General features: G+C 47.9%; 1 protein-coding gene and 2 long non-coding RNA genes across 4 annotated transcripts in view; 1 reads left to right on the top strand and 2 right to left on the bottom strand.

The window, feature by feature from the left end:
- Window positions 1-22,745, top strand: part of IQGAP1 (IQ motif containing GTPase activating protein 1) — a 50,999-nt gene extending 28,254 nt beyond the window's left edge. Inside the window, exons 16-38 of the mRNA XM_044444823.1 lie at window positions 107-197; window positions 607-774; window positions 999-1,141; window positions 2,438-2,608; window positions 3,797-3,880; window positions 5,105-5,176; window positions 5,859-5,928; window positions 6,384-6,592; window positions 8,040-8,195; window positions 8,296-8,459; window positions 9,409-9,633; window positions 10,619-10,759; window positions 10,846-10,930; window positions 12,228-12,460; window positions 13,946-14,078; window positions 14,221-14,323; window positions 15,831-15,966; window positions 18,153-18,240; window positions 18,399-18,611; window positions 19,150-19,316; window positions 20,104-20,226; window positions 21,068-21,176; window positions 22,131-22,745. Of these exons, the coding sequence (XP_044300758.1) occupies window positions 107-197; window positions 607-774; window positions 999-1,141; window positions 2,438-2,608; window positions 3,797-3,880; window positions 5,105-5,176; window positions 5,859-5,928; window positions 6,384-6,592; window positions 8,040-8,195; window positions 8,296-8,459; window positions 9,409-9,633; window positions 10,619-10,759; window positions 10,846-10,930; window positions 12,228-12,460; window positions 13,946-14,078; window positions 14,221-14,323; window positions 15,831-15,966; window positions 18,153-18,240; window positions 18,399-18,611; window positions 19,150-19,316; window positions 20,104-20,226; window positions 21,068-21,176; window positions 22,131-22,244 (3,198 nt within the window). The 3' untranslated portion in view covers window positions 22,245-22,745. The remainder of the gene's footprint in view (window positions 1-106; window positions 198-606; window positions 775-998; window positions 1,142-2,437; window positions 2,609-3,796; window positions 3,881-5,104; window positions 5,177-5,858; window positions 5,929-6,383; window positions 6,593-8,039; window positions 8,196-8,295; window positions 8,460-9,408; window positions 9,634-10,618; window positions 10,760-10,845; window positions 10,931-12,227; window positions 12,461-13,945; window positions 14,079-14,220; window positions 14,324-15,830; window positions 15,967-18,152; window positions 18,241-18,398; window positions 18,612-19,149; window positions 19,317-20,103; window positions 20,227-21,067; window positions 21,177-22,130) is intronic.
- Window positions 22,746-23,321: 576 nt separating this feature from the next.
- Window positions 23,322-26,930, bottom strand: LOC123030712. Of its 2 annotated transcripts, none has more exons than XR_006416156.1 (2): window positions 26,385-26,930; window positions 23,322-24,384 (listed from the first exon to the last, which is right to left on the bottom strand). It is a non-coding gene; the product is annotated as an uncharacterized LOC123030712 (long non-coding RNA). The 2 variants fall into 2 exon arrangements; XR_006416157.1 differs by having other exon boundaries at window positions 26,447-26,930.
- Window positions 26,931-27,602: 672 nt separating this feature from the next.
- LOC123030711 overlaps window positions 27,603-27,931 on the bottom strand; it is a 2,123-nt gene continuing 1,794 nt past the window's right edge. The window contains exon 2 of the long non-coding RNA XR_006416155.1: window positions 27,603-27,892. This is a non-coding gene — a long non-coding RNA (uncharacterized LOC123030711). The remainder of the gene's footprint in view (window positions 27,893-27,931) is intronic.

Here is a 27,931-nt window from a genome sequence, read left to right as displayed (position 1 = left end):
TGTGAAGAATGTAATTCCTGAAAACAATCTGGGTCTTTCAGTCTCCTTCCCCCTGTCCTCTGTGAGTGAAAGGCTGAGGATGAACAATGCTTTGCTTTGCCTTCAGGAAACTCGGGATGAAACTGCTGTTCTCTGGTTGGATGAAATTCAGGGTGGAATTCATCAGTCGAACAAGGACACAGAGGAAGCACAAAAGTGTAAGTCTTTCTTTTATCTATCAGATGTTTTGGAAGTGGCTTTGTCAATCTCTGTATGTATCTAAAGATGCAACCACATGGGGTGGTGGTTGGGTCAGGGGAAGCAGATGGCTTCGCAGCTTGTTTAAACTCAGCCCCATTGAATTTAGTAAACATATATAGGATTACCTTCTAAGTGTTGCACAGGACATGGCACAAAATATTTTGTTGACTGAATTGGGAACAGTGATTAAAGTAACGTAAATGTAACCAGTAGGAAAATCTGGCATGATCACATTTGACTTCAAAAAGTAGAAAGTAAGTTGAGAAGGCAAAGCTTGGGAGTGATTTGAACGTACATTAACAGAAACTTACCTGGAATGTGTTCACTTGCAAGGTTATCAAGAGTTTACCTTGTACTTCATCCAAGTTTCATTAGGCATTTTGGCAATTAATGAAGCCATAGACCAGGGCGACGTTGGAAAAACGCTCAGCTTCCTGCGTTCAGCTGATGTTGGGCTGTATGGTGTAACCCCGGAATGTGCAGAGACATACCAGCAGGAACTGGCCGAAGTCAAGAGACAGAAGCTGGCTGTGGGTAAGAGGGGTGCTGCCTGCAAAGGGAAGACAAGAAACCTTGCAGAGTTTTTGTTGCTTGGGGGTGGGCTGGCAGAGATGAGGGGCTGCTTGTCAATCCACGCCCAGCTTGAACCTCAGACCCTGGGCATACAAAGCATATTTTCTGCCTCTGAGCCACCTTGCCGGAGGTGAGAGAGCAGAGCAGGAAGGGTGGCATCGGCACCGATGTTGGATTTCTTCCAGGAGACAATGGCAGCAAGTGGGTGAAGCACTGGGTGAAGGGAGGCTACCATTATTACCACAGCCTGCGGACCAAAGAGGGGGACTGGGAGGAGCCGCCAGGTTTTGTGCAGAGCAGCACACAGCTGTCCCGGGAGGACATCCAGGTATGTGGAGCACGTGTTTCTTGGTCTTCTTCACTGCCACCAGCACCAAGTGCACAGTACACGTTCCCTCAGAGTACGACGCAGGGGGAACTGCACTGCAGGGAACAGGTTGTGTTTATGAACACCGCATCCATACCTGTTCAGCCTTTGTGGGTCACCGTTTGTGACCTGGAGATTTCATAGCAGTTTATTTATTTTATTTTTTTATTTAGAACATTTTTATGCTGCCGCATTTGCAAAAAGCCTTGGGGCGGCTTACAAAGCAAATAAACAAACATACAATTAACCTAAAAAATCCAGAGACATCTCAGCGCAGATATAAAAACCAATAAATAAAAACAACAATTAACAATTAAAATATCGTTTAAATAAAAAGGTCTTGGCCTTACGTTAACTGTTGGCTTTACGTTAACTGAAAGACCCCAAATTTCTTTTCCTCAGCCACTGGCCTGACTTTGTGATGTACCTTTGGGGGCTTCCATGGCAGTATTTCTCTGGGATGTTTGCTTAAATGTATATTCTGCATTTCTGAAGTAAGGCAATAGTATGCCCATAGAAGAGGGACATGGGGCATGGCTGAGTTGGCTCGCCTGGGCGGCAGCTGCCACAGGGTTCCTCCCTTCCTGCCATGGCCTCCATTGCAGCTGATCATTAGAAGGAGTGTTACGTAACTTTGAGACCTGGAGCCCAAGATTGCTTGTTTTCTTCCTCCTCCTCTTGTTCCTTGTTCCTCTCTTGCTTAATAGACAGGCATCTGTCATCTTTATACAGAGCCTATAAAATAGCCACCATTTCCGAAGGGCAGCTGTGTTACACTGCTGCATCACAAATTATGACCTGTGGTACCTGAAGAGCGCTGCGCCATAAGCCGTAGATGCTTTGCACGTAATCACGTATACTAACGGCAAATGTATCAAACATATAAAAATGGATTGAAGTAGCCAACTAGAGTAAAACTAGCAACCGCCAGCAGGAAAAGGCTCTGTGTGCCACGGCCTGAGAGCCCTCATCTGCTCCTGGAGAGGGGCCTGTGTAGGCCCGCTTAGGCAGGGTGCTCCAGAGGCTGGGCACTGCTGCGGAGAAACACTGTCATGCAGTCCCCTTCCCAAGTGCTCCCCTGAGGTGGGCAGGATGCGGGGAGGTGCCTTTCCCAACGATTCTAATAGCTGTCTGTTGTCTGTGACTAGCAAGTCTTGCTCAGGGCCAGTGTTTGCACTGCTCTGAGGCAGGGTGTGCATTTCAGCCTGGCATTCAGTTTGGCTCTTGTTTGTTCTCCCACTGGCATTCGGGATCTAGAGCGCCATCTCAGCAGTCACTGCTGCGTACAATCGAGAGCAGCTCTGGCTGGCCAACGAGAACCTGATCACCAGGCTCCAGGCATGCTGCCGTGGCTACCTCGTGCGCCAGGAGTTCAACACCAGGATGCATTTCTTGAAAAAGCAAGTTCCTGCCATCACTTGCATACAGGTACAGAGGGCCTTGGCAGAGGATTTTAAGGAACTGCTCAAGAAGAAGCGGAGACAAGTTGCTGGAGGGGAAGTGGGGGGCTTGAATACGGTGGGCAGGGTGTGCTCGGAGTCGGTGGCACGACAGTCTTTTCTCTGCCAGCTGCATTATTCAGACGTTACCACGCACAGTGCCCCGTTTTGTTTCCATTCATCCATTAGTAGCATCTGACTGAGGCGCATCTGTGTAGTTCTGGGCTGGCCACATGGGGGATGAGCCAGAGCTGCATGGAACCCATCCCTCTGGCCTTCGTGGGCCTCCTCTCACATTTGGCCCTGCCTTGGAAGGTGAGCCGAGTCAAGAGGAAGTCTGCAAGGATGGGCAGAATGAGCACCACGCAGCCGGCTGCCTTCTTCCACAGCACATGCAGATCACCAATGAAGTACACGCTCCAGAAGAGATGCTGCTTGTGCAGGGTTCACACTTGCCAGGAAGTTGGGCTCATGGCCATGTGAAAACAGACCGGAGTCCAGCTGTTGAGCCCCAGGGGTCCAGCAGATTCCCAGCCCCAGGACAGATTTGGTTGAGGAAACCTGGCTGTGCGCTCAGGGCTGTGGAGCGGTGCTGGCAGCACTGGCTTGTGTCTCACAGTGGGGGTCCTGCTGCCCCACTGCCCCATGTCCTCACGGAAGATCATCTGGGAGTATGGGTCATTCTTGGGCCCAGGAAACCTCCTTGGTCTGAGCTTTGATCGTAGCCTTCCTTTTTTGTCTGCTCTGCCCTCTTGCCACTTCGGGGTTTTCCTGCATGCTGCGTGCATCCTGCCTGGGAGCCATCTTTCCTGTCACTGGGGCTCAGGCCAGCCCTGTTCCAAGGGGACCAGCTGTTCAGTTCCTCACCTTCAGAGCTGGGTGGCTTCAGCGGGAGTGGTGGTGCCATGGAGAGCCCAGCACCTGTTTTCTCCTTGCAACTCTGCCCGGTACTCTGGGCCTTTAGCACGGAGGGGCTTGACCTTGTGGTCCTTGGTCTTGGGTTAGCGGTCATCTAGAGTGTATTAATGAGAAGCACTGGCAGCCCCACCTGGACCCCAAATATTGCATCATTCTGGAGGTGAAGCCAGTGGGAGTGGAGCAGAGGCAGGAGAGGAGCATGCCAGGTCCTCTGCTGTGCGCAGCATACAAGTCTCCGTCCTGTTTGGTTTGGTTTCAGTCTCAGTGGCGTGGCTATAAGCAGAGGAAGCTGTACCAGGATCGCCTGAAGTACCTTCAAGCCCACAAGAATGAAGCCGTGAAGGTAAACCTCTTTCCTGGCAAGGCTCTAGGCTTTGGACCGTCCCTCGTTTGGTCCCAAGGCATGGAGTGTCCCTCATGTCTTTGCTGCTGACAGCAGGGCAAGGACGGCCAGTTCTCCCTCCTTCTCTCATGGGCCAGGTCCATTGCTCATTGCAATACGGTGTTCGCCTCCTGATTTCGGGTAACTGCTTTGCATATTGCAGCCAGTGGGGGAGATCACCCCTTCTCCCCCCGGGGAAGACAAGGCTTAGGGTTAGGGTATGTCCACTGTGTTTAGGTATTTCTATGGCAAGACTAGAAGATTTCAAGCCAAAATGAGAGAGCAGGAGGAGTTAGACTTAAAAGTGAAACAAGATACGTTGGGTGGAATGGAGAGCTCTCCATCTTTATCTAAACACTGGCCATGCATAAATCTGAGTCGCTCAGAAGTTGGTGACTCAAAGTCAGCCATTGCAAGTTGGCTGAGGCTATCTCACCATGCTATCTCAGTCTCCTGACCACCTTTGTATCCCTCCTCTGAATTGCTTCCAGTTTGTCTTCATCTCTCATGAAGTGTGGTGCCCAGAAGTGGCACATTACTCCAGAGGTCACCTAAGAAGTGCTGAGTAGTGAGGAGCCAGAACTTTGCATGGCTGGAAGTTATACTTCTGTTGATGCAGCCCAATCTAGCATTAGCTTTTTTTGCAGCCACTTCACATTGTTGACTCCTATTCAGCTTGTGATCTACAACAATTCCAAGATCCTTCTCACTTGCAGTATCATTGAGCCAAGTATCCCCCATTTTCTAACTGTCCATTTGGTTCCCTTTTAATAGGGGTAGAACTTGGCATTTGTCCCTATTTAATTTCATTCTGTTGTTTTCAGCCTAGCCCTGCAACCTACTAAGATCAGCTTGAATCTTGTTTCTGTCTTTCAGGGTATCAGCTATCCCACCCCATGTTGTGCCACCTCCTTATCCAAATCACTGACAATGTTGAAGAGTACTGGGTCCAAATTAGTATATATTATTTTATGTTTTTGTTCCTTCATCCCACCCTTCCGGAAGAGTACAGAAATCCACTCCCATCAATTCCAACTTAATACAGTTAATTAAATAACTTAAAGCTACAAAGATCTAATAGTTTTATTACTTCTCTACTAGATTGTCCTGGAACATTGTGGAACTGCTTAGTTTGTGGCCACCTTCGCTTCCTTGCCATAGTGAGAATTTTTCTGTCTTCTCCAGATTCAGGCAATGACCAGGATGTATCAGGCCCGAAAGCGGTACAAAGATCGGCTCCAGTACTTCCGAGATCATGTAAGAACCTGCTGACAATTTTGGATTTGTTTTGCCAGCCACTCAATATAAACTGACCCCGACCTGCTCCTGCTTAATCCCCCCATCCCAGAGCTAGGACAAACTGGGTCTTCCATCAGTAATAGAAGCACACTGCTTGGGAACAGGTACACAACTAGGCAAGCTGCTGGTCTCTGCCAGCCGACCCTACCTTCCTTCCAGCTGATTTCCACAGAGCTTTCCACAGAGAAAGTTTCCTACAAGAGTGTAACAAAGGGCTAGAACAGAAACCAACTAGGCAAAGAAAAAAAATTAAAGCTTTTTGGCTTGTGATAGCCCTAAGCTCTGGTTACATGTTAGAGTCACAGGCAGCATCTGAGTTTGTCAGGAGAGGCACTGAAGGTTCAAACCAAGAATCCCATCCAGCATTTGTCTTGGTCAAGGGAAGAGCAAGAATAATGAATTATCACAATTTGGGCTGAGAGAGAGCTGGGAAAACAAGCCAAATGGCTGTGGCCAACTCTAACATCAGATGGCCCAGAAAATACAGTATGTACACTGTTCAGAAAGACCCAGAAGAAACAAGGACACCAGGCAAAAATGCCTATGGCTGTAGGGATTCTGTAGGGATTGTACAAATGCATTGCCATATTCTTGCCAGTGGGACAGGATGCCAACGTGCGTGCTTTTGCTTCCTTTCTAGATCAGCGACATTGTGAAAATCCAGGCTTTCATCCGTGCTAACAAAGCTCGCGATGATTACAAGACCCTGAGTAAGTGCTGGGAAGGAGGGAGGGAGGCTGGGCAATGTGGCTGTGCCAGCTGTGCTCTAACTGCACCGGTGAAGTGAGGAATCTGGCAGTTCCCCTGTGTGGCAGCCATAAGCTGCATTCCTTGCTTTGCCCTGCTCCACATGAAGTGTTGGTGTGGGACAGTAGTTTGGAAGAGCAAAACCTGCGATCTAGAATGGGAAATGCACTCCCACCCTTTTGGTGGTCCTTTGATAACTGGTCTGCAAGATCACCGTGGCAATAGCCATGGTGCCACTTATGTGGTCTAATGGTTTCCTAGCTGCTCAGAGGCCATACCTGTCTGCTTGACACTCCACGTCGTTTACTTCTAGCAATCTGCTTTCTTTTACAAGAATGGGAAACACCCAAATTCAAATAAGGCAGTTCCAGCATCAAATTCCTCCACTGTTGTTCGTTAGCGTCTCTTCCTTCCGCAGTCAACGCTGAAGACCCCCCGATGGCTGTGGTCCGGAAGTTTGTCCACTTGCTGGATCAAAGCGATCAAGATTTTCAAGAAGAGCTGGACCTAATGAAAATGCGTGAGGAGGTTGTGACCTTGATTCGGTCCAATCAGCAACTGGAGAATGACCTCAACCTAATGGACATAAAGATTGGGCTGCTGGTGAAAAACAAAATCACGCTGCAGGTACAGCTCATTCTCCTAGGAAGGAGGCTGCTTGGCCCTGCCATGGTGTTTCCAGGCTGGACACAAGTGACGGTAGAGATACAGAGTGGATTCTAAAGGTGTTTTGGCAAAAACAATTCCATAGGAATACTTTAATGAGCTTCCCGGTAGAAGCTCATAAATTTATTCCACAACTAATCTGCCTAGTTGCCAAAGCCTCTGGATGTGCCACAAAATTAAACCCCTAAAACACAGCAAAAATTGGTCTGATGGCTATCAATAATGCATGTGCTGCATCTGAATGCTGCTGAGATTCACCCTCCTGAGAATTATAAGCTGAGTGCGGTGGCCAGCTTCTTTTCCTGATGCTTTTCTGCAGTCACAGATATCCCATCTCTGAATTGAAGGTTGTTCCATCAGCTGTTGGCAGACAACCTGACCCACAACAATTAAGGCAATACCCACATCTCCAGGGCTGGAATTCATTTCTTCACTTGTGTAGCACTGAAAAGCACCACAGTTCTCAGCATCTGTGTACAGTGGTACCTCAGCTCACAAACACCTTAGTTCATGACCAAATTGGGTTGCAAACAGACATTTCAGAAAAAAAATTGCCTCAGGTCACGAACTCTGCATTCGGTGATGATCATGATCGCGCCAGTCTTCCCTGCACAAGCGTGACCGCGATCATGCTTGGGGGAGGAGAGATGGCCGCAATCGTGCTTGCGGGGGGATGGCCGCGATCGCGCCCATGTTCTCTGCCCGAGCATGACCACAATCGCGCCCATCTGTGCTGCAATCACAGTCATGTTCATGCAGGGAAGACGGGCACAATTGCGGTTGTGCTACGGTGGGGGGTGGGCAGGGAGATGGCTGCGATCTTTGTTGTTCTTTGCTTCAAATGTTAGTGATAAAAAAAAAATAGTTACAGAATGGATTAACCTTATTTACACTGAACCTTATGGGCAAATTTGACTTGGCTCACAACAAATTTGGGGACGACCAGAGTCCTGGAATGGATTAAGTTCATGAGCCAAGATACCACTGTATTGTCATTTACTAATTCATTGACAATTTACTAATATTATTTGACATGGAAGAAAATCATGGGTCTAATGGCCAGAAGGTGCTTCTAAAAAGCTAGGCACATCAGTAATGTGGTTAATTTCCAAATCTGCCTGAGTAATCTTAGATTTATTTATTTATTTACTTTTCGATTTATATCCTGCCTTTTTCCTACAAAGGGCTCAAGGCAGCTTACATCATTCTTCTCCTCCATCTTATCCCCACAACAACCACCCTGTGAGGAAGGTTGGGCTGAGAGTCTGTGACTGGCCCAAAGTCACCCAGTTGGCTCCATGGCATTTTTTAAAATTAGCATTGTCTACCCCAAGCCCCCATGGATAGGATGCAAGGCAGGTATGAATGGGAGGACTGGCCTGAACCCACCTTGCATTCCTCCTTGCAGGATGTTGTATCTCATAGTAAGAAGCTTACTAAAAAGAACAAAGAGCAACTCTCAGACATGATGATGCTAAACAAACAAAGGGGAGGCCTGAAGGCTCTGAGCAAAGAGAAGAGGGAAAAGCTGGAAGCCTACCAACATCTCTTTTACTTGTTGCAGGTAAGGGAGGGGTTGCCTCCTTTCATTCTCCTCAGCAGGTGACTCTTTGTCTTGTCTTCCCTACGAGTTTCTCCATGGTCTCTTTCCTATTTCGCTGTAGACGAACCCAACTTACCTGGCAAAGTTGATTTTCCAAATGCCACAGAACAAATCCACAAAGTTCATGGATTCTGTGATCTTCACATTGTACAACTATGCATCAAATCAGAGAGAAGAATACCTGTTACTGCGCCTCTTCAAGACTGCACTGCAGGAAGAGATCAAGTAGGCCTTTCATTTAACTAATTCCTAGAAACTCAATGACAGACTGTCATGTAAGGATATATCTAAATTGACAGTCATCTCCCCTCAAACTTTTTTTCTGGAACTAGCAGTTGCTTCACAACTGTTGAGAAACATTCTTCCCATGGGGGAATCCCTCCTTGGCATCTTCAAACTGGTTCTGCTTCACCTTGAGGGTTTAACTATTTGGAAATTACAGCAGACATGCTCATGTCTCTTTGATCACCTTACCATGGTCCTATCATGCATGGGGAGCATTGGTGTACTCCAGTTTACAATCAGCAAAGCTAGCCATCTTTTGTCTGTATCCAAAGTGGAATTGCATCTTGTAGATAATGCTTTAAGCCTTGAGTAAGTTACCCTATCTCCACTCCTATAATTCTGAGGAATTAGCTTCTTCCTTCCCATTCCCCACATCCTGCTTTTTGCTGGTCTTGCAAAGTTGCATGTATGGACTTTGGAATGCATAAAACTAAAAACAGGAATTGATTGGCAAGAGGTTCAGGCAGGCACAATGCATAATTAATTCATAGCAAAGGTGGGAAGACTGTTGCCCTCCAGATGTTGTTGGACTGCAGCTCCCATCATCCTTAGTCACTGACTATGCTGTTTCAGATTGATATGAATTAAAAGCCAACAGCATCTGGAGAGTCCTATTTTTCCAACCATGATTTAGAGGATTTATTCACCACATTATGGTAGTGGTACTGCTGCATTGTCTGATATAAAAAAGAAAGAAAAATGGATTAGACAGAGTCACAAAACTTGCATTTCCACTAATATTGTATCTGCAAATATCAGATCCTGGGCCAAGCACACAACATCCATTGGCATCATGTCTTGTTTATGAATTGTACAGGAGTCACAACTGCCTGACCACTGTTGGAGTCAGACTGTTTGACTGGTGGGGGGTGTTCTTTTCTTCTTCCAGATCCAAGGTGGATCAAGTACAGGAAATTGTAACTGGAAACCCCACCGTGATCAAGATGGTGGTGAGCTTCAACCGCGGTGCTCGTGGACAGAATGCCTTGAGGCAGATCCTAGCTCCTGTTGTGAAGGAAATCATGGAGGACAAGTCCCTCAACATCAAAACGGATCCAGTGGATATATACAAGTCGTGGGTCAATCAGATGGAATCGCAGACAGGAGAGGCCAGGTGTGGGCACTTTTCATACTCAAGATTTCTTGTTGTTTGGTATATTCAGTGTTCCAAAAAGATCTGGTGAAACAGCCCAAGACAAATGCATCACAGTTCCTGCTGGGTTTTGTGAGTTCATTGGGTTATGTGACTTGTAGCCATTATCAGAAATGCACCTTTCCAGCAAATGAAAAATCAGTCCATTCACAAATGCATAAGAGATGTTTCTTTTCTTTTTAGTGGGCACGTTACAGCTTTTGTCTTAAGGTGTATTCCACCTTACCGGTGTTGTTCCCTGGAACACTGCGATGAGCTTAGAACCCAGCAGGCAACATGGCTGAGGCCATGACAAGCAGCTTCTTCCTGTCAGCCCCTGGGGAGAAGGGCAGGGACACCATCCTCTTTCAAAAGCAACTCTCTGCTTTTGGTGCTTCTGTATCCAGAGAAGAGCAAATGGGCTCTAGAAGCTGCCTTCCCCCCCCCTCCCCCTTTTCACCAATCCCACAGGGAGGGAAATTAAGAGAGGGCTTCCTCCTCCTTCCCTCCTACTTTAGTGCACTGGGTCACTGTCAAGTTCTCTGCGTGCCACACACATGGGCTTCGTGCCTGCATGAAGGCTTTCCCTGGGAAGTTTCTGCAGCCAGGTGCTTAGCTGGGTGGGAGCCCCTCCCGTTCTTGTTCCAGGAGTGCATGGGAGGAATGCCGGCCCTTCCCCTCCTTTCCTCTTCAGCTGCTTGTGTGCAGTTTGCTCCTCAGTTTAGAAGCCTGCTGGCCTTCGCAGAGGTGTTTCCAAAGCAAAGGTGCAGTGCTGTCCTTTGTTCAGAGATTTTTGGGGAGTGTTGCCCCTCGCTCCTTTCTTTAAGCCCTTCTCATCACTGCAGTGCTTTTCCAAATCTGAATTCAGCCTTTGGGCTGAAGAAGATCCCTGGCCCTATTGAAAAGGTGCAGCAGGGCCTGTCTGAACCCTTCAAGGCTCACCTGCTTCTGTGGTTTTTTCAAACAGCAAGCTGCCTTATGATGTTACACCGGAGCAAGCCCTAGCCCATGAAGAAGTGAAGACACGCCTGGATGCTTCCATTCGGAACATGCGGACAGTGACAGACAAATTCCTGCTGGCCATTATTAGCTCCCTGGAAAAGATCCCGTGAGTTCCACAAGCTGCTGCTAAGGCTAACATGAGCAAAGATTCCCTTCCCTGCCTTCTCACTTTCTCTCTTGTCCCTTGTGCAGTTACGGAATGCGCTTCATTGCCAAAGTCCTGAAAGATTCTCTTCATGAAAAATTCCCAGATGCCGGTGAAGATGAACTGTTGAAGGTGAGGAAGCCGCCCTCTGTTCTCTTGGGTCTTGCCAAGAGCCTGGCTGGGCTCAAGCAGGGAGAGGCGCAGGGTGAGCTGAGTGCTGAGCTGAGGGGACACGTCTGCTGCTTCTGCCACTTCTGTCTGTCTCTGCTGCGCTTCTTCTCTCCAAGGGAAGATGATGCTTTTTCAGCGGCAGCCTGTGCCAGCTCCTCCTTCCTTTCTTAAAGAGAGCGTGTCAGGTGAAAAAAAAAGATGTTAAAATAGCATTGGGGTGTGTGATGGTCGGTCAGTGGCACCCTGTTCTTGGAAACTCTGCCACCTTTGCTGCTCTTAAAGCCAAGAAAATTCACCATGGCAACCTTTTACTTGCATGAATTGGTTCTGTGACCCTACCTTTTATTCATGTCTCGGTTGTAACGTGCATTAGCAATGGTCACCGTGAGTCATACCTGGCAGTTTCTCTTTAAAGATAGAAAGCAATCTTGCACCCTGAAGACCTGAATGCTGTTTTCTTCTCTCTTCTAGTTCTGTGCTTTCCCACACTGAGGCATCGAATCTAGGCTTTCTCTGCAGGTGAATTAACCTTTTTAAGCGTACGTTTAGGTGGGAAACACCATGTCTCTCCGGAGTAGCTTCCAATGACTGCAGAACAGCGGTGGAGATTTTGTGAGGCAGCGCCTTATGAGGGTCTTGTCCAGAATGGCCCCTCAGCTATTCCGCTGGTGCGTCCTCACAGCTTAGTTGCATGCCATTTCACCCCTTTCCCAATTTTCAGGCACTTCATGATTCCCCAGCCCCAATAGGCAGATACCTATTTCATTTTTTTAAAGGATGGTGAAGTCAAGCAGTGGATGATGGACTCTTCCCTTTGTCCAGCTGTCCCTCTGCCTAGTTTTCTTCAAGCCCCGAGGCAGGAGTAGGAACAGACGTGGAAGCAAGAACAGTTAAGGTGGGCTTTCCTGCCCTCTCTGGCTTGCCAGTATGCTGTGTCGAAAACAATTATATAGCCACAGTAAACGTGGAGATGGTCCCTCCAAGGAGTGCTTAAAATGCACATTTCCTTGCCTTTTCTGTTTCTGAGAAGAAAGGTTCCCAGTTTTTAGCTAAATAGCCTCAACATGAAAAAAGCAGCTGCTATTCTGCTACAAAAGTCTGCAACTTTCTTTTCCTTCTGAGCACTTGTTGTCTCCCCTCTGTATGTCTTGAAGCTGAGCAGGTTGGAATTTGGAGGACAGAAGTAGTGAACACTTATGTTAGACAGCCGTGGTTACAAGGAAGCCGCTGAGGCCCTTGTGATGTCCTCTCTCCACAGATTGTGGGCAATCTTCTGTACTATCGCTACATGAACCCAGCCATCGTGGCGCCCGATGCCTTTGACATCATCGACTTGTCAGCTGGTGGACAATTAACTACAGACCAACGGCGAAACCTCGGCTCAATTGCAAAAATGTTGCAGCATGCGGCGTCAAATAAGATGTTCCTTGGAGATAATGCGCATCTTGGTGTCATTAATGAGTATCTCTCTCTCTCTTATCAAAAATTCAGGTAGGGAATTCTAGGTAATAGAGAGTGGAGACATTATCTTGAAAGTAACGAGGCTGTTATAAATGCAGTGAAACGTTCTGTACCTCCAGGAAGCAGGACACACCTTCCTCAGGGCAGCCCCACAGGCAGGTTGCTTTCAATAGGCAAAGGTGAGGGGCTGCTGCAGGTCTGTGGCTGCATTCATGCAAGGCTTCTTTGACTATGTACTTTGTGTGTGCACATGGGGCTACAGGCATGCAAACCTACTGATGAATTGTGGAGCCCTGGGCTTAAAAGTGAAGGTCACAGGGCCTCCAGAAGCATGAATCTCCCTGTATTTTAGTTGTCACAACTACTGCTGTTCAGGGTATTATATTCTGAGAAAGAGTTCCACTGGGAGACCCAAACATGTAGAGGGTGTCCACAGACCCTCCTGGGAAAATATGTTCTTGGTAACATAATCTTGCAGGAGCATAAATAAAGCCTTTGTGTATAATGAGCCCAATACAGAGATAGTAGTGAAAGTTAAAAAGTGAGGCTATATAGTGTAGAGGCATTTCAGAGGTGAAACAGAAGCAGCTTAAATGCTGCTTTGCTCCTCAGTGTGAGTGAACTAGGGATGCGTAAAGCTGCAAAATAACCAAGTCGGACAGAGCCAGGTCAGCACTGCCCTATTCGATTAATAGCAGCTCCCTGGGGCCTCCGGTAGAGAATGGCTTTCCTGTCTCCTTGTACGTGGTTCTGTTTAACAGCAGAAGCTGCCAGGGACTGAACTTGGGAACTTCTCTGTGCAGAGCAGAGGTTCTTCATGACTGAAAAGTAGAAATAAATTCTCACACTGTGCTTAAAACATCTTGTTGGCTTACTTGTTAACCAAAACATAGAAAAAGAACAAGGGCTTCTTCCCTGCCTGCAACGAACACCGCCATTTTCCCCAGGCATTAATGCCAGAGCACATGCTTGCAGCTGCAGAGCAAAGCAGCACCCATTTCACAGAAGGCAAGCCAGGAACACTGAGGCAGCGCATGGAGCACAGGCAGGAGAGCCTGTCTTGCTCCAGCTGCCCTCCCCAGCCTTGCAGGGCTCCTGCCGCCACTGCCTCCAGGCTTTCAAGCTCCTGGCCCTGTTGCCCAGCTTTTTACCTTTCTGTTCAGAATGAAGTGCTGCCATAGATTGCCCTGTGTGGTCTCCTGGCTGGAGCCCCTGTAAACCTAATGCATTACTTTACGGCATGCTGGATTGTGTTCACACGTGCAGAAACTTTTTAGGCCCATGTCGAGCTCCACACAAAGCTTAAAAAAGTAGCCTGGGCTTGCTTGGTTTAACGTGGACTTGCAGTCTGGGGTTAACTCTCTCCATTGACTTAATCTAGACATCTTTCTTCCATGTCCTGACTACTTGTGAGTCTCTGCTCCTGGTTCTGGGTATTGTTCTCTGTGAAACTTTTGGCATAATCACTGTCCCCACACCTGCTGTAACTAAGCCTCTCTCTCCATCTTTTGAAAGGCGCTTTTTCCAGGCTGCTTGTGAGGTCCCGGAACTGCAAGATAAGTTTAATGTTGATGAATATTCCGACCTGGTGACTTTGACAAAACCAGTGATTTATATTTCCATTGGAGAAATTATCAATACACATACGGTAAGTCTGTTGCATATTTTCTTCATACATTTGGTCAAATCTGGAAGCCTCTACCAAATGCAGCAGAAAAGCGTTTACGGAAGAAGAGTAGAAATCAGAAGCAATACCAGCTAATCAGGTATCTCTGTTACCCTCAAACCAGCTGCTTTTGGATCACCAGGATGCAATTGCCCCTGAGCACAATGACCCCATTCACGAACTTCTGGATGACCTGGGGGAAGTGTCCACCATTGAATCTCTGATTGGTGAGCTTTTTTGATCTGTTAATGAGAAACTTGCATGGAGGGTTATGTGTTTTTAATCAATGTTAAATCTGTCAGCCACAAACTATTTGAACACCAATGTTGATACTCCACATTTGTGAGAGAGGCATTTTAAGAACTCTCTTTGCAGAGGGGTTCTTTCACCTTTAACAGTATCAGGGAGAAGATGCCCTCCCTTCTGAGTTTTCTTCTAGGTTGATGCATGGACTTTACTGTTAGTCCTGCTGTGGCAGCTGAACCAGGTTGCAACATGAACTTGTGCTCATAGCAGACGAGGGCAGTCGTGATCTTACAGGAATAGCTGAAGATTGGTGGAATGACTCACAGGACAGGAACTCCACAATTTATTTATTAATTACAAACATTTGTATCCCATCCTTCCACAAAAGCACTCAGGACAGCTTACATAGTATAAAATTAAAATAATACAATAATAAAACCACACTTATTAAAAGCATATAAACTGAACATTATCAACTAAAAGGAAAAGGAAGAGAAAATAGAAAACGCAACTGTGAGAACAGAGAATAAAAAATCTTAAAACATCTAAAACCCTTGATTATTAAATTGATGGTTAAATAAAAAGGTCTTTACCTGGCGCCAGAAGGAATATAACGTCAGTGCCAGGTGGACCTCTCTGGGGAGCGTATTCCATAGTCTGGGTGCCACTATTGATGGATCCAGTTCAAGAAAAACAAGGGCCAAAAAGGGAGGTGGAGTCCACTATATGCAAGAGACACATCTCTCTGCACAGAATACAAGAAGAGCTTAGTAGCTCCATTGAAAGCATCTGGCTTAATTTAAAGAGAGCAAAGAATCCTGGTGCCCCTGCCTGCCGCGGACTCTGACACCACCCAGTCAAGAAGAGGACAAGGACGCAGCCTTTGAAAAGCAACATGCCAAAACCTCCAGGAAGAATGATGTAGTCATCATGGGGGACTTCAGTTTCCCTGATAAATGCTGGGAGACAATTTCTGCTGAGCATGGCCCCGCCCAGAGATTTCTATCATGTGTTGCCAAGGCTCCATTTGTCCTCAAACTATGGCCCGTTGGCTGGATCCGGCCCTCCATGCCCATTTATCCGGCCCGCCTCAGGTTTTGGACTTGCTCAGGGAAAACAATCTCCGAGCGAGCAAGCTGCCGCCTTGCCGCGCGTGCCCACTGCCACCGTTGCCTCAGCGCATGTGCGTGTGCCCACAATTGCATCAGTCTCCCCGAGCGCGCCCGTGATTGTGCCCGTCTCTCCCTCTGAGCGCGCCTGCACCCACCGCCGCCACCTTTCAACTGGCCCCCTGTTGAAAAAGCTTGAGGACCCTTGCTTTAAGCAGTATCCATTCTATTTAACTATGTAAAAGCTTTCCAGAGTTGTACAACTGCTAGCTTTGCAAAATAAAACTTATTTTATTGTATCTGCATTTTTGCACCCCCCCCAAATAATAATATTAATGTGGAAAGGATAACAGGGCAAACATCCATTTTTATATCCTAGGAGAAGGAACAGGCAGCATGAATGATCCCAGCAAGGAGATGCTGGCTAAAACAGAAGTGTCTCTTACACTGACTAATAAATTTGATGTTCCTGGGGATGAGAATGCTGAGATGGATGCAAAGACAATTCTTCTGAAGTAAGTGGATGCTGGGGTATTGGAGGCGATCGGGGTTCTCCTGTTGCAGCTACCCAGAAGTTTTCCACTCCAATAAGCCTACTCAGGTTAAAGAATGGGAAAAAGCAGGAGTCAGTATGCAATGGGATTTTCATGACAGCAGCAAAGAAAAAATGCCGGGACCCTGCTCACAGATGGGACACAGACCACATGGTCTCAGATTCATGGGACAGCTCAGATCAAGTTGCTTTAAGGCAAGTAGCTGATGATCTCACACCGGTGGAAAAGCTAACCTCAGGGAAGCTCCTTTCTTTCAGTTGGCTTGTGAGGTCGGGGCAGGGAAAGATTTGGGTCCGCAACGTGTGGATACCAGTTGGTTGTCTGTTTGGCAACAGCTCTTTCTCTGAGCACACGTTAGATCAGCACAAGTTACGGATGCGCGCTCCAGTGAAGGCAGTGAGGGCAAGCGGAAATAGCAGGCCAATTTGATGTCTGAAGAAGCCAGACAGAGTCGGCCTGCAGACAGCCTGCTGCAGACAAAGCCGCTCAGAGCTGTTGGCTTGGCTGCTGCTGCTCATACAGTCCCAGGGGACATAAGTTCAGCTCCTGCTTGATGCCATTCAGTTTGCACGGCCTGAGGATGTAGACGGGATCTTTGGTGAGGCAAGACCGACGTGTCCCGGCCGCTTGCTTTTCCTGGCTCATTCAAGCAGCCAGAGTGGGACTGACTGAGTGGCCATATGATGTGGCTAATACCTCTCTTAGTCAAGGCAGGGTCCCAACTCGCCTGAAGGAGGTGGGAGTGAGACCCCTGCTGAAGAAAGCCCTCCCTGGATCCCACCATGTCGGACAACTATTGCTCAGTCTCCAATATTCCATTTTTGGGCAAGGTATTGGAGCAAGCAGTGGCCTTCTAGCTCCAGGGACTCCTGAAGGAGGCAGAGTCTCCTGACCCATTTCATTCGGGCCATAGACCTGGCTGGGGGACAGAAAGAGCCTTGGTCACCTCGATGGATGACCTGTGCCCGGAACTGGATGGGGAGAGTGTGTCCCTCTTGGTTCTGCTGGACCTCTCAGTGGCTTCCAATACCATTGATCACAGGATCCCTCTTGTTGGGATGGGAATTGGAGGGAATGCCTTACGGTGGCTCCATTCCTTTCTGGGGGGAGGGTGGGCCCAGTAGGCGGTGCTGGAGCACACCTGTTTTACGCCCTGGCCACTGGCCTGTGGAGCTCCATGGGTCACCATTATGTCTCCTGTTTAACATATAAATGAAAATGTTGGGAGAGACAGTGTGAGGTTTGGGGTTTTGGTGTCACCAGTGCACTGCTAGCACCCCACCCCAATTCTCTTTTCCATCTCACTGCAAGGAAGCTGTGTTGGTCCTCAGTCAGTGTCCATCAGCAGTAATGTACTGGATGAGGGCGGACAACCTGAAACTTAATCCAGATGAGGCAGAGGTGCTCCTTGTCAGTCAGAGGGCAGGCCAGGGAGGAGAGATTCAGCCTGTGCTGGACGGGGTTGCGCTCGCACTCGACACAGGCAGCATTTCTCCTGTGCATCAGTCATAGGGCTGGTTTGTAAGTAGCAACAACCTACTTGCCACGCAGAAGTAGGAGAGAGTGGATGTGCAGTCCGCAGCATGCCAGCCGTTCCTGCTTCCATAAGAATCCTGTGATCAGCTCATTCGCAGATTGCTGCCCATGATGCGCCACCCCCGGTGCATCATTTAGAGGTTTAACAACCCAGCAGTTAGCCCAGCAAGAAACCTCTCTCCTGCTCATGCAACAGGTTGTTTAACCCATGGGCTGTTTGCACATGCGAATCAGATCATTATGACTTGCAAGCAGTGGCACGGACTTGCGTATCGCGAATCAACGCAGTTATCACAGCCAGCTGACGGGGACTGAAGAGTCAGAGTCAGTCAGCTGCTGACCAGTTGATTTTTTCTCCTGCCACTATGTTGTGAGCCATCAAGAATGGCTGTTTTCAGGAACGGCCTTCTCTTCGCCACTGGGAACTCAGCAAGGGAGATGCTCTGGGTTGCACACAGTGTATAGGGGAGGGCAGCATCTGACCCTCTGGCCAGCACGGTGTGGGTTGGGGCAGCCTGTGGTCTGACAGCATCTGGGGGGGGGGGCACACACTAGCCATTCCTTGCACAAGAAGAGCATGTATTTATCTTTCTTCCCCTTTTTCTTTTCAGCACAAAGCGTTTAATTGTCGATGTAATCCGTTTCCAGCCAGGAGACACATTGACTGAGATCCTGGAGACCCCAGCTACTGCCGAGCAGGTATGGGAAGGTGTCTGTGCGAATGACATTCCTGCCTCTGCGACAGTTCAAGGATGGAAGGGCAGAGCTGGAGCAGGTTCTGCCTTGTTTGAAAGGGGCGGGAATGTGAATCCGAAGAAATGGTTCACATTCCTGGCTCTGGGCCCTTCTGACCCTAGGAGACTGAACACCAGAGGGCAATGCAGAGACGGGCCATTCGAGATGCCAAAACCCCAGACAAGATGAAGAAATCGAAAGCAGTCAAGGAGGACAGCAATTTAAGTCTTCAAGAGAAGAAGGAGAAGATCAAAGCAGGGCTGAAGAAGCTGGCTGAGCTGGGCCTAGTGAACCCAAAGAACAAATACCAGGATTTGATCAATGATGTCGCAAAGGTTGGTGCTGAGGGGAGCTGGGGAACCGCTGGTCTGCCCAGAAGGAGCAGGAGGAGCCATTGGGTTGGCTGAGGCAGCTGGTCCATTGTCGTTGTGTGGCAGATAAAGGAAGGTTTGGATCGTTACCAAACACACCACCAACACACACCACCAACACACAGCCACTGAGTCAGGTCTCTTGAGCCCAGTATTATCATCACTGGCTAGCATTGCAGCTCTCCATGCTTTCAGGCAGATTTTTTTTTTTTTTTTTTACATTTTTATTTTCACCCAGTCCTGGAGATGCTGGGCATTCAGCCTGAGGCCTCTGAAGCTGTGGCTGCTCTCTGGGAGGGTCTTGGCCCCTTGACTCAAATAATGGCAAGGGGTGGATCAGATTTCTTCATGATTAGGGTAGATCCATGAAGACAACATCGTAGCTAACTTAACCCCCATTCATTCCAGTGTCTGACTGTTTGGATCCAACCCCCAGTCTTACAAAGAACTTGCCAGACTATCGCCATAATTGAAGCCTCTTTTCCATATGCTTCTCACCTAGGACATCCGGAATCAGCGGCGATATCGCCAGCGGAGAAAAGCAGAACTAGTGAAGCTTCAGCAGACCTACAATGCGCTCAACTCCAAGGCTACTTTTTATGGGGAACAGGTGGATTACTACAAGAGTTACATCAAAACCTGCTTGGATAACTTGGCCAGCAAGGGCAAGTAAGTGACAGCCCAGTTCATCTGGTCCACAGCACACCCTGGGAGTGGTCTAGGGTGGGGGAAAAATCAACTGGGAGGAAGACAGAAATTAGCCAGGGGTGGAAGAAGAACCTGACGTCCATAGTACTGTGATGGTGGTGTAGAGAGTGGGGCTGATCAGCACTTAGCAGGAGGCAGTGGTTCGGGGCCAGCAGGACTGGGATCCTCAAGGAGAGGAGACAGAGCTTGGAGAGATCCAAAGCACCCACAGGTTTGCAGGCTGACTAGGAGAGTGGGAATGTTTTGGAATGGACTGGAGGGGTTGAAGAAGGTGATGGGGGGACTTGGTCCCCAAAACCAGACATCGGAAGACAAACTGCCTAGTTAAGGGGGCCTGTGCAGATCCTACCAACTGGTGCACCCTCCACCCTGAGGGTGGAGCCCCAGAGTTACTGAAAGGAAAGGGTTGTGGAGAGAAGTACCTAGCTGAGTGCAGCCGCCATTCTTAGTGTGTGCATCTCCTCCAGCTTCCTGGAGAGCTTTGATAGTTGCTTTGTCTTGTAGCTGTGAAGTCCCAGTAAAGATCTGTTTTGCAAAGAGACTTCTGGTATCTGGAGGCAAAGGGGAGGACTGAGCTCGCAAGGGAGATCCTGCCACTCCCCGGGGTGTCAGTGACCCTTATAAAGGTAGAAGGGCCCCCAGCTGCTGTAATCCAGAGAGATTCTTGGCCTGACACTTGTCAAGCCCTGCACACAGGGAATTCCTGGGGACCTAGAGAGGGCCACAGCTTCTTCCTCCTTTTCATCAGGGTCTCCAAAAAACCACGGGAGATGAAAGGAAAGAAGAGTAAGAAGATTTTCCTGAAATACACAGCAGCCCGACTCCATGAAAAGGGTGTCCTGTTGGAGATTGAGGACCTGCAAGTTAGTCAGTGAGTATCTCCATTGCCAAAGGAGCTCTGTGCAGAGGCAACCCTCACCCAGGTGTCAGCATGCCCCGAGAAAACCGCAAGGTCAGGAATGCGTATTTGTGCGCATGTGAGCATCAGTGAATCAATACTGTTTTTTGAAATCTCCTATATGTTACCCTAAGTTAGGAATGTAATAAATTAAAGTAGGGCCACCCTACAGATACAAAAGGAAAATGTAGCCCATAAAACCCTCAAGAAGAACAGACATGATTCACCTTGTTCACGAATCTCTGTTCTTGATGGAATGAAAGGCAAGACCTATTGAGGATGCTGTAGCAGTGGGTGATTTCCTCTATCAGAGAGGGCTGGACTAGATGCCCTTTGATAAGCCTATTCTGTGATACCATTAACTTTGGCAGTTACTTCTGTCAAGAAGGGTTAGGGCTGCTGTACCAATTGGAGATAGTTTTCCATGCTGCTCAGGCATTGAAGTTGGATCAGTGAACTCCCCTAAATTTTGAAAGCGATGCAATTAATCCCAGAAGAGGGACAAACAAGTCTTGTCTCGAGTAAGCTTTGCTTTTCTCTCATCCTGCCTTATTACTGAACCCGGGAATCTGTTCAGCATTCATTGTATCAGGTATAAGAGAGATGAGTGAGATGATGGCTTAATATGAGGGCAGCTTCTGATGGAGAACCCAAGTTGGACTGCCACCTCTGTCAAACCAGCACTTCTCTACTACAGTTAGGATGCCTTCACTTCATACCTCCATCCTCCTCCTCCTCCTATTTCCTCCCCCTTCACTTCATGAAGCCACACATTGTGATAACAAATGCCTGTTCTTGTCTCCAATCTACATAGATTTAAAAATGTGATATTTGAAATTGGTCCAACAGAAGAAGTTGGAGATTTTGAGGTGAAAGCAAAGTTCATGGGTGTTCCGATGGAGACATTCATGCTACATTATCAGGTATGAATCTTGATTCTGTCCTTAGAAGGTTAACAAAAGCCATGCTCTGCCAGGCAGGTCCATTTAGTCCGCTTTCTGCTCAGGAGGCATCCTGAGCCCAGTAGCGCCCTCCTGTTCCTATTTCTGAGTACCTGCCTTGAGTCTTGGGGGCTCAATGTAGCCATCAGGACTAAGTGCCAGTACTGATATAGCCTTAGCCGTTACTAGTTTGTTTAATCCAATTTTTAAAGCTATTCCAGACCCCAGGTTCTCATATTAGGTGGAAAAAAATGTCCCCCTCTCCACTTTCTGTGCACCATGTATAATGTTGTACATCTCTGCCTTGGCTTGCTTGTGCTTTGATGATCAGAAGCAGGCTGGGGGCGGTGGGGGGAGGGGCTGGTGTATTTCCATCCCTAAGATTGGTTTGTGTATTTTTAAGTACTGAGAAACTTTGTCCAAATCATGTTTTAGCTTCAAGTGTGCCTACTGTTCAGCTTCTTTTCCCAAGAAGTGTGATTTGCATACATTTCCTTACAGTTTAAAAAATGGCTTATTTTGGCGATGGAAATCAGAGCCAGCTTAGCTCTAAGGGCATCAAGTTTGTGCCAGGGTCAAGTTAACTGGGGTCCCTGGATTCTGGTTTATTGGCTTTTCAAACGTCAGAGTTTCCTTCTCTCTGGTGAATGTCCCATTGCAGCAGAAAATAGTGAGTTCAAAAGAGTGAATTTGTGTTTGGAGGATTCAGCCTCACATCTGCCTGACGCTTAATTTCTAGGTCAGAGTGCTTGTATCTCAGCCTCCACCTTCTGTGAAAAGAGTGTTTTGTTCCAGGTAGCACAAAAGCACAGGATTGTACCCTGGACTCACCTCAAACTGTCACGGGTGCTTCCCATTTGTGGGAAGCATGCCAAATAGATACTGTTGTCTCCCAATCTCTGATTCAGAATTCAGACACTCTCTTTCTCTTTACAGGATCTGTTGCAGCTGCAGTATGAAGGTGTGGCTGTCATGAAGTTGTTTGACCGTGCAAAAGTTAATGTTAATCTTCTCATTTTTCTGTTGAACAAGAAGTTTTATGGAAAGTAGCACCTTTTACTGGGTGCTTCATGATTGCTTTGGAGAGCTTCCATGCCCAGTGGTGGGCCAGCCGTGTCCAGCACAGATCCACCCTCTTCATGCGGTTCCACTGCATTCCCAGCCCCCTGCATCATGCTGTATCGCCGCACCAGCTTGTGCTTATTTTTTCTCAAGTACTCAGCCAGTACCACCCTGAATTAAGCCTTTGTTAGTCCCCTTGTTCATGTTCTGGCTGCTTTTTGTCTGCATCTTGAGCAAGAGTGGCTTTGTGGAAGGCAGTGAGCCATCATGAATGTTTCGCTGATTGGAACGTTGAGCATGGCCCTTGCAGAGGGTGCCCGATAGCATCCATCAGCACTGTGTACAGTGGCTGCCAGGAGAGCTGCACCTGAATTTTGTATCTCTGATGCTTTTCCCCACTTGAGGGAACATCGCCTAGTATACCAGTTTAATTAAGCTTAAATTAATCTGTTCCTTTATTTCTATTAAAAATAAATATACTGCTGATAATCCTTTTGCTTTTAGTTGCATCAGTGGGAATTAAATTCTTCCCTAGGGGGACTACAGGCTAGCTTCAGAACTGACAGGCGTGAGAGTAGGAATGTGGTGTTTGTGGCAGGGTAGGGGATACTTGGCAGTTTCCAAAATTAAACTCTTTCTGGAAAGACCAAGAGAAAATTAACCAAACTAAGAGTACATTATATTACTACTTTAAAGGGTTTTTAGGTAAGAAAAATTGAGACTGGAAAGACAAAGGCTAGCAAGTTTGGAAATGCAATGCTGCATCCTTGTCTGTCACGAGCGTCCTCTGACATTCCTAGCTGAACATGGCACAAGATCGAAGCCAAAGCATAGACCAGGGGACTCAGAAGGTACCCTTGTCTCGCCCGATTGTAAAGTTTATGTTCTTTCCTCGACGGCCATTAAACTACTACATCTACTACACATTAATGGTAGTAGCAGATTTATACCGGAGTTACACCTGCCTAACAAAGATTTCAGGAAGTCCTTTCCAACATAGCATATGCCACAAAAAAGTATGCTGGACAGATGTACCATGGTAAAACAAAGAAGGTAAACAATCACTCAGCATAAGGTGCATTTCCATTTCTCAGCACTGACAAATTTCCCCATCTCAGTCACTCTTCCGTGTTAGATCTGACCTTTGATTCAGGAGGCAAACCTGCCATGGCAGCCCCCAGCCCCACAGATACAGGCGGACATGGGCAGAAACGGGGTGTGGGGGCACGACAGGAGGGGGAAAACAAACCAAGCTGCCCAAGCGGCCCATTCTGTCAGATTCCCAGCAACCTCCTCACCACTTCACAGGACTGGTTTACAAGCTTCTGCTAAAGAGGCGGAATCGGTGAGCCCGGTTTAGGTCTCCGGTCTCTGCTGTGCGCTACACAAGCCTGCCCAGTTCAGCAGAGGGGGCAAAAGAAGGTCCCTGCACGAGGCTCTCTGCCTTTTGCTCACCCCTGCCATGAAGCACCCGTGGGGTCCTTTAATCACCTTGTAAAAAAACATCTACACAGGGTCTATTCTGCACAGGGTCAAGAAAATGACAGGAAGACTTAAGACAGGACCTGGGGAACCAAAGAGAGGGTCTGAATTCCAGTGTAGGTGATTGCTGTTGAAATAGATCCATTGATAGGTTATATTAAAATAAGGCACTCTAATCTCATGAATCTAGGGTGTTCCCGTGAAGCTATACTTACACCAATGTAGAGATGAGGATACCTTCCAGTATAATCTATTTTCCTTAAAAGCCAAATGTTTCTCATTTGAAATTTTCCATGCTAATTTCAATGAGGCTAGCATGGGGCCCTTTGCCCCAAAATTATGCCTATGCAACCTTCTGCTGTACTGCCAATGACTGAAAGTTGGTACTTTCATGTGAAAGACCACTCCATTCTGTGCTCGCCTGTGAACTTTCAACGAAAGAATGCCAGCATGCTGCAAAGGAAGTCCCCGCATTCATCTAGGAGGGTTCTGGGTCCTGTCGTGGGCTGCATTCAGGTGCGATTCGACCCATGGGACCCCCGTTTAGACTGTGGGTTTCTCCTTCTCAGCACAGCTAGCGCCTCACGGTCCCATGCAGCTTCTTCCTGGCGTCGGCCTCACGCATGATGGGACTGCCAGCATCTCCCTGAAAGGTCAAAACGTAAGAAGGGTGGTTAGTATTGTCTAGTAGTCATCAGCACAGATGGCTCGAAATCGCAGGCTGGACAGCGGTGGAGCAGGATCACGAAAGGTGAGGAAAATGAATCACGGTGGAAGCCTACGCATGTTGAGCCACACGTGATTCCCCAGCCCGCTGCGGAACCGTGGGTGTTGTAGGCCCTCTTCCTGCCCGCACATGTGTGGGCTGCGCCCAAAGCAATCTAGAGGATTCTGGCACTGCTGTTTCTGTATTTGGAGGGGTGGCCTCCTACCACCTGGGACATGGTGCACGGAAGGAGTGACGGCAGCTTCAGCAGGTGCATCAGGGAACCTATCCCCACCCGTCACTCATAAAAGGGTGCTGCATCGGAAATGTCAACAGGAAAGGTTTAAGGGAGGTGTCGGGGTATCCTGCTCACACGGGCTGCATCTGCAGAAACAATTCTGCTGCCAAGGTCTTTGGCAGCAGCACATTAGACACTTGCTTTGCGTGAATTGGTCTGCCCCTCCCCATCTCCAGCAGAGAATACGGAAGGGGCAGAAAAAATGAGCTACGCGGAAATACCTACCCAAGGAAGGCTTTTTCAAAATTGCCCTCTTTTAAAAGGAATGTTACCCCTATAATAGGGTAGGGGTGTGCACCAGGGTAGGATTAGGAAAACGAGGCATCCTGGCATGATTCTGACGGTTGGGATGTGTTTACAATAGGCAGAAAAGTTGAGCTGTGCAGAAAAACCTACTCAAGGAAGGCCTTTTCAAAATTGCCCTCTGTTCAATGGAAGTTTACCCCTATATTAGCAGTTGTGGTTAGGAAAACAAGGTGTCCTAGCAAGATTCTGATAGCTGGGATGTGTTTCGAATGGGCAGGAATGATGAGCTGCGCAGGAAAAGCTACTCAAGGAAGGCTTTTTCAAAATGGCCCTCTGTTCAATGGATCTTTACCCCCATAATAGGGTTAGGGGTGTGCACTAGGGTAGGGTTAGGGTTAGGAAAACCAGGTGTCCTGGCATGATTCTGATAGTTGGGATGTGTTTAGAATGGGCAGAAGAGATGAGCTGCACAGAAAAACCTACTCAAGGAAGGCCATTTCAAAATTGCCCTCTTTTCAATGGAACTTTACCCCTATATTAGGGTTAGGGGTGTGCACCAGGGTAGGGTTAGGTTTAGGAAAACGAGGTGTCCTGGCATGATTTGGATGGTTGGAACGTGTTTAGAATGGGCAGAAATGATGAGCTGCACAGGAAAAGCTACTCAAGGAAGGCTTTTTCAAAATTGCCCTCTTTTCAATGGAACTTTACCCTTATAATAGGGTCAGAGATGTGCACCAGGGTAGGGTTAGGGTTAGGAAAACGAGGCATCCTGGGTTTAGTCTGACGGTTGGGATGTGTTTAGAATGGGCAGAAGAGATGAGGTGCACAGAAAAACCTACTCAAGAAAGTCTTTTTCAAAATTGCCCTCTGTTCAATAGAAGTTTACCCCTATATTAGCGGTTGTGGTTAGGAAAACCAGGTGTCCTAGCAAGATTCTGATAGTTGGGATGTGTTTAGAATGGGCAGGAATGATGAGCTGCACATAAAAAGCTACTCAAGGAAGGCTTTTTCAAAATGGCCCTCTGTTCAATGGAACTTTACCCATATATTAGGGCAGGGGTGTGCACCAGGGTAGGGTAAGGGATAGGAAAACGAGGTGTACTGGCGTGATTCTGATGGTTGGAATGTGTTTGGAAGGGGCAGAAAAGATGAGCTACACAGAAATACGTACCCAAGGAAGGCTTTTTGAAAATTGCCCTCTTTTCAATGGAACTTTACCCCTATATTAGGGTTAGGGGTGTGCACCAGGGTAGGGTTAGGGTTAGGAAAACCAAGTGTCCTGGCATGATTCTGATAGTTGGGATCTGTTCAGAATGGGCAGAAATGATGAGCTGCGCAGAAAAACCTACTCAAGGAAGTCTTTTTCAAAATCTCCCTCTTTTCAATGGAACTTTACCCGTGTAGTAGGGTTGGGTTAGAGTTAACTCCGAGGCCAAGCCTAGAAAATCAAATCCCTACTTCGAGGAGACGCCGAGTAGGAGAAAACGTCCTGGGGTCAGGTGTACACGGCAGGAGCAGCACCGCTTCCTCTTTGTACATCGATGGAATACCTCTGCAAGGACGGCCATACTAAAATGGCGGAGGGCTACACTTCCTGTTGTAAGCTACGAACAAGATGCCGTCTGGATCGTCACTTCGGGCATGTTGGGAGTGGCCTGTCTCCGCGCAGGCGCGTGTCTAGAGCCGCGAAAGGGAAGAGCCGGATTGGATTGCGGCATCCACAAAGATCCGCGGCAAGCTCAGAGCCAGCCCCAGCGCCAGCCCGTGTCCCAGGAGGGGCGAAGGGGCTCCGTCCCCGAATTTCCCAAAAGCGGGGGGGCGGGGGGCGGCCGCAGCGTCCGGCCCGTGCGTGGGGTGGGCTTCGTGCAGCCGGGGATCCCGGTGTGGCTCTACGCTCAGCAACGGAGGCGTCAGCGGCGCGCCTGGAGTGCCCTCCTGTGGCCACTGCCGAGAATTGCGGCCTCCTGCGCCCGAGAGCCCCGTTGTAGACATCAGTGGCGCGCCTGGAGTGCCCTCCTGTGGCCACTGCCGAGAATTGCGGCCCGAAGGCTTTCCCTGGAAAGGCAAACATTAACCTGATACTTTTTATCCCATGTGGTGGACTTGTCATAAGGCAAAAAAATATTGGGCTAAACTACATAAATGGCTTGAGGAAATGTTACAAAAATCTTTAATATTTAAACCTGAAGTCTTTTTATTAGGCATTGTGTCTGATGATGTTGACAAACAGGCACCGCATTTGATTTACATGTAGTAATTACTGCGGCAAGGATTGTATTTGCCCAGCATAGGAGGAGTGAAGAACCACCTTCTGCTGAACTGCTTTTTAAAAAGATCCTGGACTGGGCTGAAATGGACAGGCTGACTTTGTCTCTGAAGCAGAAAGAGGATACATACTTCTGTCAAACCTGGGACTCTTTTTATTATTGGCTAGAGAAACGGGACTATGCGCAGATTTGAATATGTCTATGGGTTGCTATAAAAAAAATGCGGGGGGGGGGCTGACCCAGCAGTTCTGATGTCTCTGATGACTGACGGTTTTAGTTTTTTTTAGTTTTGTAGCTCGTAGAAAATAATAGTAATAATCATAATCATAAAACTTATTTTTTGAAAAAAAGGAAAGGCTTTCACCAGCCTTTTCTCTCATGGGACATCCTGTCTTCTGAGCCGTTTGTCATGGTAGAGGGGAAGGAAATGAGAAATGAAGAATGAGAGCCGAAGGGGAGAAGGCAGGCACCCATGGGCATCAGGGCTGGCCCTTCCCACAAAATACTTTCAGCTCTTCTGTCCCTTGACGATAGCCCACATGAAAATGATCTTGGAGATAATCCTAACTCCAAGGCAGCGCCCACGATTCCCATTCTCCCCGCTCTATCCTCACAACAGCCCTGCGAGGTAGGGCAGCTGCGAGTCCAAGCCTGGAGAATCTAATCCCTACTTCGA

Source organism: Varanus komodoensis, unplaced genomic scaffold, assembly GCF_004798865.1.
Source record: "Varanus komodoensis strain SLA01 unplaced genomic scaffold, ASM479886v1 scaffold46_1, whole genome shotgun sequence".
Taxonomy (NCBI): Eukaryota; Metazoa; Chordata; class Lepidosauria; order Squamata; family Varanidae; genus Varanus; species Varanus komodoensis.
Note: the sequence above shows the minus strand (reverse complement) of the source record. Positions and strands in the feature narration are given on the sequence as shown.